Genomic DNA, 18,333 nt, shown 5'->3' with positions numbered 1-18,333 from the left:
GAGATGGTAAGCAGAACTAGAGAATGACAGGCTGTTACCTGAGGCTAGCCACAGGTAGCCGCGGGTAACCCGCCAAAATGGTGGGGAAAAAACTGTGTTCACCATGGCTACGGAGACAAGGCTATTCACCGCCCCGTGGAGTGGTGAATGGCCTTGCCCCACAGTTTAGGGAGGGAACGCGCGCGGTCACCTATTGCTCTTCCTCCTTCCTTACTGATCGCTGCTGCTGCTACCGCCGCCCAGTCCCAACATTTCCCTACTCCCTCCCTGCCCTTTACCTTCGTGGCCAGCGATTTCTAAACTGCCTTCTTACAGCAGCCAGAGCGTTGAAGCTGCATGTGGTTGCCATAAAGGTCATCTCTGACACAACCGGAAGTTGCATCAGATATGACCTTTCCGGCAGCCATATGCAACTTCAACGCTCCGGCTGCTGTAAGATGGCAGTTTAGAAATCATCGGCCACGAAGGTAAGGGGCAGGGAGGTTTGTCATCACAATTGTGTGCTGCAAGCAGGAAACATTCCTTCTGCCTATCGGACCGGGGCCTGTTGTTCAGGGGGGGGGGGGAGCACGGGTACATGGCGGAAGTGGCTAAGAGGTGTTCTCGCTGTGTGGGGGGGGAGTTAAAGCACCACAAAGGTAAGGGGCATGGAGGGAGAAAGGGAGAAAAGGTGGGGTGGAGAGAAACAAATGCTGAAGGGAAATTGGGAAGACAGAGTGGGGGGAAGACACTGAAAGGACATGGGGAAGAGAGATAGGGGAGAAGATGCTGGCAGGGAAGAAGACAGAGATGCTAGACTATGGGGGGAGTGGAGAGAAGAAAATGGCTGCTAGACCAATTTTTTTTTGGGGGGGGGGAAAAGGGAGAGGCACAGTAACAGAGCAAATGGAAGATGAAGAGAGACAGAAGATGGAAGGAACGGAATGAAAAGATGAGGAAAGAAGAAACCAGACAACAAAGATAGAAAAATAAAATTTTATTACTTTTTTTTGCTTTAGGATAAAGTAGTATATTAGTTATGTTGATAAAAATTTATCTACAAAGCCCTGCCAGCTGAACATCTCTTTCTCTAGTTCAGTAGCCAGAACTTTGATTTTTAATGAAGGAATAAGCTAAATATTGCAGTAATGAGGCTTGTATATGCTGCAGGGACAGGGAAGGCGGTGAAGGAGACGGCGGGGCAAAGACGGGGTGGTGAAGGGGATGGCAGGGACGGTGGTCCGGGGACAAGGCAGTAACGGGGACAGATTTTTTTTCCCTGTGTCATTCTCTAAGCAGAACATCTAAGCCAGGGGTGTCAAAGTCCCTCCTCGAGGGCCGTAATCCAGTCGGGTTTTCAGGATTTCCCCAATGAATATGCATTGAAAGCAGTGCATGCACATAGATCTCATGCATATTCATTGGGGAAATCCTGAAAACCCGACTGGATTCCGGCCCTCGAGGACCGACTTTGACACCTGTGATCTAAGCACTTGGTTTCTTTTCATATTTTTTGTAACTCAATTGACCTTTATTATCAATATGAGCGATTAAAATAAGTCTGTCAGGAATCAGCACATTCATGTATCTGTACACATGTACTATTACATAGATGACAGAAATTCAGTTCAGGGAAATTTTGGTTTGAATCGCTGAAAAATTACAACTTCCTGACAACGTTTAATCTCCATCCTCTTTGCCAACTTTTAGTCACCTGGCAAAAGAACAAAGCTATCTTTATGTCATGCATTCAACAGCACTTCTAACTTGTTACTTCCTACTTAAAGAGGAAATCTCTTTTTTCTTTAAACAGAGGTCAAAGGTTCAGTTGCTGGGAGCTCCTCTCTGGGGCTTTTCCAGTTTCTTAGCAGTATTTATTAAAAGAGTCTCTAGAAGGACCAGCAGTGAGCCTTCCATGTGCAAAAGTAACTGAGAAAATAGTATCCTGCAACCTCTAAGCCACACATTGATCTTGTGTCAACATACACAGCAGAAATGTTTGTCCTGCTCCTCTTTGTGGCTGGGCTATTTAGTTCAGGTGAGTTGTTTAGGAGCTTCTCCCATATTGGCTCAAGGTGTTTACTTAATGAGCTGAGCTGAGCTACATCTGTGTCAGTCATGAAACCTTTGCAAGTTCAATACCAGCTTACATTGTACCTGCCCTAGCTAGATTTAGATCTGACCCTGTTTTTGCTTCATGGTATACATGGAGTTGTCCAGCTTCGCTATGGAAAGTTGAACTATATTTTCATGTAAAAATCTCAGGTTCTAATCAGCCTCTCCAGATTAACTAGCCCTGACAAACTGACCGAGTCTCAGTTTTGTTTAGCTCTACCTATCAAACTTTTATTCCCTTCTATTCCAGAAAGAACTTCAAACTACCAGTCCAGAAATATTGAAATATCAGAGTTAGTTAGTTAGGTGCTTTCGGCTTGTGTTCGAGTCCTAGTGACTTGATGAATTACAGAAATAAAAATAGTTTGGTTTTGTGCTAGTCTGGTAAGGTCCTCCATCATTATCCCCATGGTTGTTTTCAGCATGTCCAGCCATTTGATTGTAAAAACATGGTGACATGGTGAATATGTAGAGATTGTAAATGATTTAATCTGTGATACCGATTATAAATCATTCTTCAAAAGAAATGCTTTTTAAAACATGTTTTTATTCTTGGGATTGAGGGAAATACAGTATGTAACTGCTTGTTTTTTTGTATAAAAGTTTAAACATGTAACATACAACTAAAACATTTATTGTTATAAAATAAAGATTTTTTTTAAATTATAAATGCATTAGGAATTGCTAGCTACATGCATTATCATCCCAAACTATAACAATAGAAAGTGTGACAGGGATATAAGGAACAATGCTCTAGATATGTAGGTGTTAATTTGATATCTAAATTGACTAAACATGACAAACGATATGTATCTGTAGCAGAGGTCATAGACATACAATAAAGCTTTTGTGTATGGACAACTGCTGTAGAAAACTTTGTATGTGTATAAAAATACGCTGTGACAAGACCAGCAAGCGTTTTGGTTTTTGTGGATGTTACACCGGACCCCAGATACATCAATTGCTAACATGGTGAATAGAAAAGGGGCTTTTATGTTGTTGTTTTGTTTTTTTTTTAGGTATATCATTTTTTTCTGCCTCTGAATCTATCATTGCATTTAAAAACAGGAGTGGGAATCTGATGGTAGAAATATACTATCTCTTACCAGAAAAAGACAACAAAGATTGTTAAAAAGTGAGTGACAGTTGTATTATCTGGCACGTATGTTTGTTTGTTTTTTTAAAAAAACAAACAGCATCTACAAAACATTCTGTTTACGTTATGATTAGCCCAAGAAATGGCTGGAGAACCGACACCTTCTACATCAACAAGTTCTAACCAACAACCGGTTCCTTACCGGAAACCAAAAGATAAACAAAATAGTAGGTATCCTGGTTTTGTAAGGCGACTAGTGTTAAAAGAAAAATTTCTATATTTTTATAATGGTTGATCAAGAAAATGTTAAGCACAGTCAGAACCCCGAAGAAAATGTGTATTAACAGTTATGCTATGTTATAAATTGTAGATCGGGAAAATGTTAGAAAGTCGCAAGCAGATACCATGAACCTGATAGAAAAGTCTAACAGGAAAAGATCACATAGTGAAAGCTTCTTAGACAGTGAACCAGAGCCCAAAGGTGCTTACCGGAAACCGAAAGATAAACGAAATAGTAAGCATTCTGGTTTTGAAGGAGCGGTTGATCAAGAAAATGTTAGGCAGTCAGATCCCCAAAGGGGGGGGGGGGGAAGTATTAATGGCGATGCTGCTTTGTAAATTGTAACATAAGAACATAAGCATTGCCTCTGCTGGGTCAGACCAGGGGTCCATCGTGCCCGGCAGTCCGCTCCCGCGGCGGCCCCCCAGGTCCATGACCTGAAAGTGTTCCCTACCTAACCTAAAATATCTATACCCTATTCGCTCAATGTCCTGTAAGGTAAACCTCTATCTGTACCATGTAATCCCCTTCGCTTCCAGGAAGTCATCCAGTCCCTTTTTGAACCCCAGAATTATACTCTGTCTTATCACCTCTCCGGGAAGCGCATTCCAGGTGTCCACCACCCTCTGAGTGAAGAAGAACTTCCTTGCATTCGTTATGAATCTGTCTCCTCTCAGTTTTTCTGAATGACCTCTTGTTTTAGTTGTCCCTGCTAGTCTAAAGAATCTGTCCCTCTCCACCTTCTCTATGCCTTTCATGATTTTATAAGTCTCTATCATGTCCCCTCTCAGTCTCCGCTTCTCCCTATAATAGCCTTGTTTACTGTAATTTAACACAGTTTATGCTATTACAGTAATAGGGCACAGTTCCCCACAAAATATTCAATAATGTTCAAATGTACATAAGAAACTCACAGTTGCACATTAAGAAATGCACCATAAGATTTGGCTTCAAATGATCCATTAAACTGGCTCCTTATTTGAATTGTTTTGGTAACAACATTTTAAAAGGTACAATACAAAGAGGCAAAGCCATGATTCTTGTTTGAAAGGTGTTATATCAAGCACAAAATAAACAAACATAATGAACCCTTTTGAACAATTCAATTTGTTTTCTTCACTACAGTGCCACTGATAGGGTATGGATGCTGGCGTTAGAAGCTTGCTGGATATAACCCAAGATCTGTTTATGTTAACAGCTCAGTTTTGAAGTCTTCTGAAATTTTACAGCCATTTCCATATGAGCCATTTTAAAAAGGACCCTTAGCCCTGACAATTCTCCACCAGTAAGAGCCTCTACCTTTGTGCATGGAAAGGCAAGCCAAGAAGACCACCTTTAGGGTGGTACATGAGGAATAGCCTCCCCTAAAACGTAAAACTAAGCTATACCCTTAGTGGTAAATAAAACCAAAGATGAGATGACGGAAATAGAAACAGCCAAGGCATGGAGAAATGGAGACAAAAAAGGGTAAAGGAGGTAGAAATAGGGAAAAGATGGCATAAGAGATATATTGACAATGAACTGAAGGAACTGATGGAATAGAGAAGAGAAAGGTAAGAGTTAATGTGTGCATATTTCTTAGAGTTTCCATACTTATTAAAAAGGTGCTACAATATTTTGTTGATTAATTAATTTGAAACCAATGAGGCAGTTCAAAGACTAATGAAGAATGGAATTTTCAAAGGCTTCCTTTGAACTTCTTGACTGTTAGCATTCTAATGAAGAAGTGGCTTAGGATCTTGGACTCTAACATATGGGATGTTTCTGTCTGTTGCTGTAGTGACACAGGACAATGTAATGCCAAGTCTTAGGCCTCAAGGACCTCTTAACATGTCTCCAGATGCAGTGGTGATCTATACTGCTGTACTATACCACAATTATATTCTGTTTATTTCAGATTAAAATTCTAAGCAGATAACACTTCTAACAATTGAGGGAAAGTACCATAATGCTAATTCAACAATAAGAATTACATTACTCTGCTAAATTATGCCTCAGAAAACATATATGTTTTTAAAGCTTTACAAAAAAATAGTAAGAAGGCAACATTCTAATCTGTAAACATTACCTACATATCAAGATATTCATGCACTGGCGTATGCCGCATCTGTATTTCCTGTTCTGTTCAAAAAATTTTCAATAAAAAAAATTTGAAATCAATCATCTAATCTGTAGCAGATTAGTCCAAATTCTGACACCAAGAAAAGAAAACGATAATTCCAGGCATTTTTTATATTTTACATTTTTCACAGAAGGATAATTTAATTTAACTTTTGGTTTGTTTTTTTTAAATGAGCTCAGTTAAGCCTTCAGAATTCAAACCACAAAAAAAATTTGAAAATCAAGCAAGCAATTTTAAATTCAACTCTCTTATTAACTGGGAGCCAATGTAATGCAGCTAACTGTGGAGATTTCACATGCAGATTTTGTTTGTTGATTCGGATTGGATTGTGGAGATCTCTCTCCTGGTTTGTCTTGTTGTATTGTATTGAATCACAGAACTCCTATTCTTTTTCCTTTTATAGACTGAAGTAGAACAAACGTGTCCCTCCAAATACAAGCGATGCTTACCCAAGGAGGGCATGATTATTATGTGATGCATGGAATTAGTTCAAAGCCCTGAAAGAAGAAAGAGAACAAGTTAGATTAGGATAGCACTAACAAATTGTGATGCTCATTTCCAAAGCACTTAGACATACAAATTACCATAAAAACCTAAGGTACTTTATGGAGCTCATAATCAAAACAAAAATATGTCTAAAAACCTGCCCCAAGTTGGCACTTGGACAACCTAAAAGACAGGTCTGATGAGGACCAGCCAGCACAGTTTCAGCAAAGGCAGATCTTGTTTGATGAACTTGCTGCACTTCTTCGAGGGAGTAAACAGGCAGATAGACAGAGCGACCTAGTCGACATTGTACATCTGGACTTTTAGAAGGCGCTCGACAAGGTTCCACATGAACAACTTAGGAAAATTGTGAGCCTTGGAATCGAGGGTGAAATACTCACGTGGATTAAAAACTAGCTGGAGCATAGGAAACAGAGAGTAGGGGTAAATTGACAATACTCAGACTGGAAGAGCATCACGAGTGGGGTGCCACAGGGCTCGGTGCTTGGACCTGTGCTTTTCAACATCTTTATAAATGATCTGGACATAGGTACGAGTGAGGTGATTAAATTTGCGGATGATACGAAGTTATTCAGAGTAGAGAAGATGCAGGGGGATTACGAAGATCTGCAAAGTGACATAATCAGGCTCGAGGAATGGGCATTGACATGGCAGATGAGGTTCAACGTGGACAAGTGTAAAGTGATGCATGTAGGTAACATAAATCTCATGCATGAATACAGGATGTCTGGTGCGGTACTTGAAGAGACCTCCCAGGAAAGGGACTTGGGAGTTCTGATCGACAAGTCGATGAAGCTATCCGCGCAATGTGCGGTGGCGGTGGCAAAAAGGGCAAACAGAATGCTAGGAATGATAAAGAAGGGGATCATGAACAGATCGGAAAAGGTTATCATGCCACTGTACCAGGCCATGGTGCACCCTCACTTGGAGTACTGCGTACAGCACTGGTCACTGTACATGAAGAAGGACATGGTACTACTCGAAAGGGTCCAGAGAAGAGCGACGAAGATGGTTAAGGGGTTGGAGGAGCTTCCGTACAGTAAAAGATTAGAGAAACTGGACCTCTTCTCCCTCGAACAGAGGAGATTGAGGGGACATGATCGAAACATTCAAGGTACTGAAGGGGATAGACTTAGTAGATAAGGACAGGTTGTTCACCCTCTCCAAGGTAAAGAGAACGAGAAGGTACTCTCTAAAGTTAAAAGGGAACCTGAGAGTGGTGGAAAACTGGAATTTTCTTCCGGAATCTGTCATAGAAGAAAACACCCTCCAGGGATTCAAGACACAGTTAAACAAGTTCCTGCTAAATAAGGACGTACGCTGATAGGGCTAGTCTCAGTTAGGGCGCTGGTCTTTGACCAGAGGGCTGCCGCATGAGCGGACTGCTGGGCATGATGGACCACTGGTCTGACCCAGCAAAGGCAATTCCTATGTTCTTATGCTTATAATCAAAACAGGTTTTTAGACGTATCCAGAGACTTTTTAGACTGGGCATCCCTCCTGCCAGCTGGATTTCTGGGTAGAAGAAATTTGGCATTCCTCTTGCCATGGACATTCAGGGATTCCATTAGGAGGGACTGGGCATCCCTTCTGCCAGGTGGATGTCTAGGCAAGGTGGCGGCAGGATAAATTTGGCACTCCTCCTGCCATGGACATTCGAGGGGTGGGGGATGGCTTTGGGTGCTCCAGCAGGAGGGACTGGGCATCCCACATCTAAAAGGTCTTGTTCTGAGTATTTGGGACTTGGTTGAATTTTGGTCGAGGATGTGGTATAAAGATAGACATAATGGTTTGGCCAATTAGACGATTTTCAAAAAAAAAATTTTGGCTTTACTTTTCGGGCATGGACATTTTGCTTCTGTTGACCTTCAGCAAATAATACCCTATGTCCAAATTGGACTTAGACAGGGTTTTTTAAAAAAATTATGCCCCTCCACATGTTTAAATGCTTTGAAAATGAGCTCCAAAGTCTTGCTGATTTATTGCTAATACTATATTCTATTCTGGGGCTGACATTATACTCCTGGTTTAGGAATGAGGTTCATTACTGTCATGGTATGTGGAATTTATGGATAGTAATTTTATTTTTGCAGGGTGGGAGGGGGGGAGGATTCTTCCTAATGTAGTTGTCAGATGAACTACAGTGTGAAACATTTTTGTTTATGAGTTTCCCATTACACAGGTCAACACATCATTTTCATCAGAGTTAATGTTGGGTGGGTTTTGTAGTATTTTTCATGCTAATTTCAAATTTGTGTTTAGTTTTCCACTAGCACATCAGATTTTTAATTAGGCTTATTATATATAATTATAATAATAATAATAATAATTTATTTTTTTGTATACCACCCAACCAATAGTTCTTGGCGGTTCACATCAAAAGAACTGAAACATTTCAGTGAAGACACAAATTCAGTAAAATACAATAAAAGAAATTATCGTACAAATTTATCAGACAGGTAAGTTTTCATCGACTTTCTAAATACATAATAAAATTGTGAGTGAGAAATCAAGAAGCACATCCAAGAATTCATTTTTCCAGCTTGAAAAACCAGCGTCTTATCCAAGAAAATTTTAAAATGGCAGGCTTTTGGGGTAGGGTACATAAACATACCAGAATTTCTTGTATTCTTACTTGACATGAATAATTTCAATTGAGAAGATAAATATGATGGTAATAAACCAAAGAGTGCTTTAAAACAGATGCAACCAAATTTAAAAATGACTCTGGCTTCAAAAGGGAGCCAGTGAAGCTGCAAGTAGAATGAATTTACATGGTCAAACTTTCTCAAGCTGAAGATCAAACTTACTGCTGCATTTTGTACCAGACACAGTCTAGATAGTGTTTTCTTGGTTGACTCCAGATATATGATATTACAATAATCTAAGGTAGATAAAATGGTGGATTGTACTAATATCCTAAAAAAAACCAAATCAAAGTACTTTTTAATAATTCTTAATTTCCATAAGATCACAAAGCATTTTTTAATCACTTGGTCAGTATGATTCTCAGAAGTTAAGTAACGGTCTAAAGTTACTCCCAAGATTTTAATATTGGCTGTTATTTCAAAGTTTTGGCCATTAAGTTGAATAGTAGTCTCCCTGAGTTTGTCTTTGGGATTGGCTAGAAAAATCCTAGTCTTCTCAGGATTAAGTTTTAGTTTTGACGTATAAGGATGGTTAACGACAGTTGTCTTTGTTTTTTTATGCTACAGACGGTGATTAATATCAGTCTTTATCATGCTAAGACATTGTACTAATCATCCAGACAGTTTCTGTTACGTCTGTGGTTCATTCACGACAAAAGCACAACATCGCCCAATTACCTTAGATCTAAAGAAGGCATACAAATTGTACATTGGCTGTCCACTGGGTGACCAGGATAAGTCTTGGGCTCCACATATTATCTATACCAGTTGTTCCAATGGACTTCATGACTGGCTCAATCGACAAAAGGCAGCAATGTCATCTGCAATCTCAATGATATGGAGGGAACCATGAGACCATATTAAAGATTGCTACTATTGCCTTGTGAACACAAGTGGATTCTCAGTTAAAACTAAGCACAAAATTATATATCCTACTCTGGATTCTGTTATTAGGCCTGTTCCTCATGATGACTCACTGCCTGTCCCTGTACCTCCACAAAATGGACTTGCTTCTTTGGAACATGATGAGGAATGTGATGATGATGCAGCAACTGGTCTCAATCCAGAATTATCTGATCCTCATTATGTGAATGATGAAGATTCTGAACCAGAGTTCTTTACAGAAGCTGAGCTTAATGATCTTATTCGTGATCTAAATCTTTCAAAAGAAAAAGCAGAACTTCTTGTTTCAAGGCTTAAGCATAAGCACTTGCTTGCAAAAGATGCTAATATAACTCATTACAGAAAAAGGAATCATAACTTAACAACATTCTTCACACTAAATGGCTCATTGTGCTTTTATCATGACATCAATGTGCTCTTCAATAGTTTGTCACAAGTGCATTGTCCAGATGAATGGTCTCTTCATTAATTTTTTACAGAGAAGCTTGAAGGCAGTGTTACTGCACAATGGAAATTCCAAACCAAGTATAGCAATTGCCCATTCTGCTCATCTAAAGGAGTCTTATGAGAATATGAAGAATTTACTAGAAGCAATTAGTTATAAAACACACCAGTGGAACGTCTGTGGTGATCTGAAGGTCATTGGCATGCTAATGGGAATGCAAGGAAGATCCACTAAATACTGCTGTTTCCGGTGCTTGTAGGATAGCAGATCTACAGCTGACCATTATGTCAAGCGTGTCTAGCAGCTGAGGGATACCTATAACCCAGGGTCAAGCAGTGTGAAATTTACACCTTTGGTGGATCTTCATAAAATATTTATTTCACCTCTTCATATCAAGTTGGGGTTGATTAAGAACTTGGTAAAGGCCATGAGTAAAGCAAACTCGCCAGATTTTCAATATCTTCTTAAGAAATTTCCAAAAATCAGCACTGCAAAACTGAAGGAAGGGATATTTATAGGCCCACAGATCAAGTCCATTATGCAGGATGAAGATTTTAAACAATCACTTTCAGCAGCTGAGCTTGAAGTTTGGGAGGCATTGAAGTAATTAGTGGAAAACTTTCTGGGCAACCATAAGTTTCCTTCATACAAGGAAGGAGTTCAGAATCTCCTTGACTCATGTCAGAAAATTGGCTGTCGTATGTCATTAAAAATACACTTTTTGCACTCACATCTTGACTTTTTTCTGGAAAATCTTGATATGGTGAGTGACGAGCAAGGAGAACATTTTCACCAGGACATTCAGTTAATGAGAATATGATGGCCAACTACTGCTGGATGCATTTGCATGAAAAAAACTAATAACAGATCAGAAATCGGCATGAAAAACTGATTTAGAAAAATGTGCTGTGTTGTCAGATGTTGCCTTGTATTATATGAGGGTTCTTCAAAAAGTTTTCATGCAAGACACTTCTTAAGACCCTCCTGCAGGAAAGCCAAGATATGAAACAAGGAGGACTGGAAGGGGGAAATAGCTTTCTCTGAATACCATGTCTCATAGACTCTTTACATTCACATAGGCCAAGGAAGTAGACCACTTCCTAACCTGGAGTAAAGTAATGATAATGGCATCTGAACAACCTTTCTTCCTCAACTTCAACCACTCAAAATCCAGGATGTGAGAATAAAGGAGGACAAATGGTCCATGGAAATAGGATTCTGCATCAGCAATCCTGGAACCAGCAACAAGCAACAAACAAAAGGGCTGATCCTCTAGGACACAGTTCTTCAAATGCCGGTCCGCGGACCGGTGCTGGTCCGCAAAAAAATCTTGCCGGTCCGCGAAGGATTTGGTCCCCGTCGCAACGAAAGGCCGGCGTCAGCTGACTTGCAACTTCCTGTTGCAGTCGCGGTGCCGGGACTCCTGCCTTCCACCGCGTTTGCCTCCTGCCTTGTCTCCGCACCTTCAGACCAGCAGCGGCAGCTCTGTGTATTTTTAACTTCGGCACAGAGCTGCCCCTAATCAATAGTTTAGCGCGGTTTCATAAGGCAGCTTCGGGGCCTTTGCTAGGCCGGCCCACATCGCATCATCAAAGCAGGCTGGCCTAGCAAAGGCCCCGAGGCTGCCTCATGAAACCGCGCTAAACTATTGATTAGGGGTAGCTCTGTGCTGAAGTTAAAAATACACAGAGCTGCCACTGTTGGTCTGGATTCTTGGGCCACTGAAGGAGGGCAAAGAGCAGCTGACCTGGAGGTTTCCCTTCCTCTCGCCTTTGCAGATCCCTTTTTTCCACCTTTTTTTTTTTTCTTCTTCAAACGGCAACGGGCCCCAGCATCGACATCAATCAAGTAAGTTCCACTGTTCCTTGCAAGCGGTTCTGCTCGGCTAAAGCTTCCCCTCTGATATGAGCCACCTCAGGGGAAAGAAAGTGACCCACAAAGGTGAGGGGAAGGGGGGCAGATAATGGAAGTTGGAGGGGGGGGATAGAGAAGGGGCAGATGATGAAATGGAGGAAATGAGAGAGAGAATGGGACAGATGATGGAAGTGAGAAGAAGGGCGAGAGAGCAGAAGGCAGATGGATGTCAGTTGAGAGGGTAGAGCAGATGCTGAATGGAAGTGGGGAAATAACACATACTGGATGGAAGGAGATAAATAAAGGGGGAATAAAATAGTAAGATAATGGAGGGGTGAGGGAAAGGAGTGACAAGCTGTGGGTAGACACAGTGAAAAGAGGGAAACAGGACTAAATAGTAAGAAAGAATTTAATTTAGATGGAGGCAGAAAATAGAGAAGGAAGACTAGAGAAGAAAAAGGAAGAGAGCAGAGAACGATATTAGATCTGAGTGGAGGAAATGAGAAGAGAGAGATGCTAAAAACCACAGGGGGGAGGGAAGGACAGAGATGCCAGACCATGAGGGGAACAGAAGGAAGATGATGGATGCCAGACCAAATTTGGGGGGGGGGGGTAGGAGGAGAGATAGAAGGGGCAGATGCTGGACTGAAGAGACAGAGAAGGTTATCATGCCGCTGTACCGGGCCATGGTACACCCTCATCTGGAGTACTGTGTCCAGCACTGGTCACCGTACATGAAGAAGGACACGGTACTACTCGAAAGGGTCCAGAGAAGAGCGACTAAGATGGTTAAGGGGTTGGAGGAGCTGCCGTACAGCGAAAGATTAGAGAAACTGGGCCTCTTCTCCCTCGAACAGAGGAGATTAAGAGGGGACATGATCGAAACATTCAAGATACTGAAGGGAATAGACTTAGTAGAGAAAAACACTATTCACCCTCTCCAAGGTAGGGAGAACGAGAGGGCACTCTCTAAAGTTGAAAGGGGTAGATTCCGTACAAACGTAAGGAAGTTCTTCTTCACCCAGAGAGTGGTATAAAGCTGGAACGCTCTTCCAGAGGCTGTTATAGGGAAAAACACCCTCCAAGGATTCAAGACAAAGTTAGATAAGTTCCTGCTGAACAAGAATGTGCGCTGGTAGGGCTAGTCTCAGTTAGGGTGCTGGCCTTAGACCAGAGGGCCGCCGCGTGAGCAGACTGCTGGGCATGATGGACCACTGGTCTGACCCAGCAGTGGCAATTCTTATGTTCTTAGGGCAGACGCTGGATGGAAGAGAGTGAAAAGGCAATGAAAGCAGAAACCAGAGACGACAAAAGGTAGAAAAAAATAATTTTATTTCTATCTTGTGATTCAAATATATCAGATTTGAAGTATGTATCTTGCTAGACATAACTGGGGAGTGCAAAGCCCAGGCACTACTTCTTTAGCTTCCAGCTGGCTTAGGGCTCTCTCTGACCAGGGGGCAGTTGCCCTAGTTCTACTCCCCTAACACCATTCCTGTCATGTGTGACTGTGGTATTCTATTACATGATATTTGTGTAGCATTCTGTAATAATTTAGCTTATTCAGTTTTCTTGATAGTAGAGGGGATATATGTGAAGGGGAGGGGAGACAGGGTTTTTGTTGATCTTTGCCCTGTATTATTTGTATTTATAAAATGACAATTATATAGAATATTGTTTCTTTTTATACTTTAATAAAATATGTTCAATATAAAATCATAACTATTTGAGGCTTGTGCAGATGGGATCAGATGGTTTGTGGGACCGAGCTCGCGGGGATGGGGCGGCGATGGTTTTTAAAAAAAATTTCAGTCTTAGTAGTTTGCCGGTCCACGAAATAATTATTTTATTTCCGCCGGTCCACAGGTGTAAAAAGGTTGAAGAACACTGCTCTAGGAGACGAATCAGATCCACATAACACGGCCTCCTGGGCCAGTCTGGCATCATGAGAATCACCTTCCCTTGATGCATCAGAATGCGATGTAGAACCCTGCCAATCACTGGCCAGGGTGGAATCATGTAGACCAGTTCTATGTCTGGCCATGGCTAGAACAGGGTGTCCAGACCTTCCGACTCCAAATTCTTTCTTCTGTTGAAGAACTGAGGGTCCTTTGTATTGTGCCTAGATGCCATGAAGTCCATAGCAAAGGTCCCTAATTGTTGTATGATCAAGGTGAAAACCTAGCTGAAGGGCTCTTACTCCCCTGGATCCAGGGAGTTCTTGTTCAGAAAGTTCTTTTGGACATTCAGCATTCCTGCAGTGTGAGAGGCTGAAAGCAGCGGAAAATGCTTCTCCACCCACTGGGTTAAGAAGAGGGCTTCCAAGACCAGCAGTGCACTCCAAGTGCCCCTCCCCCCCAAACCTGCAAAAAAACCTGGAAGGCCAGGAGGGTTAGGTTACCACCCTGAACTCCAGAAGATTGATCAGTCAGCCAAATTCCATGCTGGAACAAACACCCTGGGTACTGGGTCTGGGGATGGAGGCACTGGGTACCTTAGCTGGACACAGTAACACAGTAAATGATGGCAGAAAAAGACTCTCATAGTCCATCCAGTCTGCTAATAAAACGGCCAAAGCTGTGTCCACTACTCTGTGCAGGCCTCAGTCACCCATGTTCAAGTGTTGGCTCTGAAGTCACCACCATTACATTATATTACATTGGTGTCTTCTATCCCGCCAATACCTTTAAGTTCTAAGTGATTTACAACAAGAAATTAACCTGGGCATTCCCAGGGAGATTACAAGGTTGATAGCTATAGTATGCGTCGGGATCTGGGAAGGGTCGATATGGTTTGGTTAGATCATTTGACAAATTTCTTGAATAGTATAGTTTTCAGTTCTTTCCTTAGTGCTTTGTAGTTGGGCAGTCAAATATGACAGGGATGATATGTGATTATAACCAAGACATCCAAGTATTGATTATTCAACTTACCAGTCAGGATGCCTTCTCCTTCGCCCCTAAGCTGCACAGCACCCCCATTCATAGTATATGACAAGAAACTGATCTAACACATTGAAGCTGTCAAAACTTCACCTATCTCGTGCTATTTGTGGGACACAGACCATAGAAGTGTGTCTGGCATTGGCCTCAGTTCCCACTATTCTTTTCCAAGGTAACACCTCAACAGCCATTTTGTGTTTCCATCCTCTTTTTATTTAGGCTTCCCCTGTGTCTATCTTATGCATTTTTTAAATTCACTCCACCCACTGGCTCACAGTCGCCATCACCACCAACCATGATAAGATGGCTATCAACATCCCCTTGCATAGATTGCAAGTCTGTAATCACCAAGACATTGTGTCCTTTGCTCAAGGGTCTACCAGAGGCAATTATAATCGAGAGAAGCAGGAGAATATCATGCCAAAAGAGCATGCTGATGAGGGTGCATGTGAGTTCTCACCCAGGGTATCACCTCCAGAGTGGACACCATGGACCCCAGGAGCTGCATATAATCCTATGCCCTTTGATTCGTGAGCTGCAACATTTGATGAATCTGCAACTGGAATGTCTTCCTCCTCAGATCCAGGAGAAATATTCTCACCTATAGGGTATTGGAATGTACCCCCAAGTATTCCAGAGACTGAAAAGGAACCAAATGACTTCTGGGAAAGTAAATGATACACCCCAGTTGCCGGAGAAGGGTAATTATTCAAGCTATCACCTAAGCAAGGAAGAAGCCTGATCAACTAGTCATTTCTTTTGATTATGCCCCTCAGTGTGTATTATAAAAGTTCTGTGAATTCTGAAAATATTGTTTATTATTCAGATTTTTGATTAAACGCTTTATCGATACTTCAAAGCGTTGTACAGAGTTTAATATAACATTAATACAACATAAAACAGTTATAACATATCTATGTAAAAATTTTTTACAATGTTGATGACAATTTACTTACAGGGTAATTATGGGCCCTAAGGCACCAAAACACAATTAGGAGAGGGGGGGAGAAATAAAATTGATATAGAAAAGCGTGAGAGACATTCAAGGAAAACACGAAAGGGACTGGGAAGTTAAATGAAATAGTAAAAGCTGGTATAACTCAGAATTTAAGAAATTTAATTAAAGGCTTCTTTAAAAAGAAAGCACTTAAATTTACTTTTAAAATTTTTTAGATTTTCTTCCATTTTTAAATCTAAAGGGAGATTATTCCAGATCGTTGGGGCTGTTACAGAGAAAATGGATGTGCGATGAGTGCCAATTATTTTTAAAGATGGAATATTGAGATTGTTTTGAGATACGGATCTTAATGCTCTCGGTGGATCATGAGGAATCAAAAGTTTATCTATGAATGCTGGTGTAGGGGACTGTAAAGTTTTAAATGTTAATAGGGCGATTTTATAAGTTATCCTGTAAGAGACAGGCAACCAGTGAGCATTTTGAAGTAATGGTGTAACGTGATCAAATTTCTTTGCGCCGGCGTAGGCAAAATAAATATGTTAGGATAGTGTTTCACAAATAATTATTTGAGGGAAAACTTGAGATAATTTACTTACCATGAAGATAAATTTTTCTTTTTCCACTCTTGAAACATTTCTTTAATGCTGAATCTGATTCTTCCCTTCAGGAGGGTATTCTCATCCAATAGGACATCTTCAAAATTACTGCACAGGCCACATAGGGATGAAACCAATGCCCTGCTGACCTTGATAGTGACCTCTCTGGTCTGGTTGATGACAACTTGAAGTTGAGATCCTTCAAATTCTGATCCAATTTCAAAGACTGCTAAAACAGTGTCTTCCACCACCCTGACCGTAATTGTATCTGAGACTTTTGCCAGCAATGCCAGTTGTTTCTCTCTGCTCTGGAATAAAAAGGTGAAATTTTTGTATCAAATTTTCTTTTTGCTTGCCCCTCCCAGAGATCTTTTAAGAGTGGTCTGGTCTCTATCTAGCGAATCAAAGCCTGCTTTGCGACACATTCCCATTCATGAGCTCTTCTTCAAGAAACTGAACTACAATACTGCTAAGTGATTTCTTGAGTTTTATTTTTAACTAGTCTTCAAGCCCTTTACATTAATGGGTGCTAGAATATATGTCTATCTGTCTTTCTTTCTTTCTGTCTCTCTCTGTCTGTCTGTCTCTCTCCCTGCCCCCTATGCAGCAGCATTTCTCTGCCCCCTCCACTTCCCTGTGCAGTAGTCACTGCAGCATTCCCTTCCCCCCCACTTCCCTGTGCAGCATCTGCAGCAGCATTCCCTCCCTCATCCATTTTCCTGTGCAGCAGCATTTCCCTACCCCCCCACCCCACTTCCCTGTACAACAGCCGCAGCAACATTCCCTCCCCCTACTTTTCCCTCCCCCCACACCACTTCCCTGTGCAGCAAAAGCAGCAGTATTTCCCTTCCCCTCCTCTCCACATCCCTGTGCAACAGTTGTTTCCCCTACCTCCCCTTTCCCTTCCCATGGTCTGGCATGTTCCCTTAGTCTCTTGCTGCCCGCCTCTCCCTTCCCGCGTTCACGACAAACCTGCTGACTCCAGCAGTGTCCGCAGCACTCTACACATGCTGCTTCGGGGTCTTCTACTGTTCTGATTTGTTCTGACACATCCCTGATGACATCATAATTAGAGACGCAGCAGAGGAAATCAGGGCAGTAGAAGGCCCTGAAGCAGCGTGTGTAGAGTACTGTGGATGTTGCTGGAGTCAGCAGTTTTTTTGAGACTGCGAGAAGGGAAGGGGGGGGGGCGACAAGGGACTAAGGGAGCCAGCCAGATTGCGGAAAGGGAGGGTCGGCTGGGAGGGTCAGACCGCAGTGGGAGGGTCAGATGGGAGGGTCAACGGGGGTTTGGGTGAGTCAAGGAGGTGGGGGGGTTGCCAACGACGAACTGACTGTAAGTGAGGGGGATCATTAGAGACGCGGCAGAGCAAATCAGGGCAGTAGAAGGGCCCACTTATCTCCTTTCTCAATTATAGCACTTAGTTAAAAAAAAATACTTACAAAGTTTATTTTTTATTTCAAAGTCGCATCCGTGGCTCCTCTCTCGATCCCCGCCTGTGTCAGAAGCCTTCTCTGACGCAGGTGCGGTTCATAAGAGGAGCCGCGGCAGCGGCTTTAAATTAAAAAATAAACTTTGTCAGTCAATTGCAAGGGTTCCGTACCCGGTAAGCCTGCTGAGAGAGAGAGAGAAAAATAAACTTTGTCAGTTAGTCCGGAGCTGGCAAGACCGCTGTGAGAGAGAGAGAGAGAGAGAGAGAGAGATGTGTGGTAAGGCACTCCTGCCGACCCTGGACCTACAGATCAGGGATCAGGGAACACGGCGGTAAGAGTGCGCATGCGCGCTTAGCATTTTATTATTATAGATATTTCAATTGCTATGGGGCTCATAATAAAAAATATAAAGACGTCTAAAAATGATCATCCAAATTGCCAGGTTGTCCAAGTG

General features: G+C 41.9%; 1 protein-coding gene across 2 annotated transcripts in view; it reads right to left on the bottom strand.

Moving 5' to 3' along the window:
- Positions 1–5,690: 5,690 nt before the first annotated feature.
- The window catches only part of LOC117369098 (IgGFc-binding protein-like), a 146,448-nt gene continuing 133,805 nt past the window's right edge, over positions 5,691–18,333 (bottom strand). For both annotated transcript variants that reach the window (XM_033963095.1, XM_033963094.1), the window contains exons 22-23: positions 16,446–16,753; positions 5,691–6,089 (exon numbers count right to left, since the gene is read on the bottom strand). In XM_033963095.1, the coding sequence (XP_033818986.1) occupies positions 6,077–6,089; positions 16,446–16,753 (321 nt within the window). In that variant the 3' untranslated portion in view covers positions 5,691–6,076. The remainder of the gene's footprint in view (positions 6,090–16,445; positions 16,754–18,333) is intronic.

Source organism: Geotrypetes seraphini, chromosome 11, assembly GCF_902459505.1.
Source record: "Geotrypetes seraphini chromosome 11, aGeoSer1.1, whole genome shotgun sequence".
In the NCBI taxonomy this organism is placed as follows: domain Eukaryota; kingdom Metazoa; phylum Chordata; class Amphibia; order Gymnophiona; family Dermophiidae; genus Geotrypetes; species Geotrypetes seraphini.
Note: the sequence above shows the minus strand (reverse complement) of the source record. Positions and strands in the feature narration are given on the sequence as shown.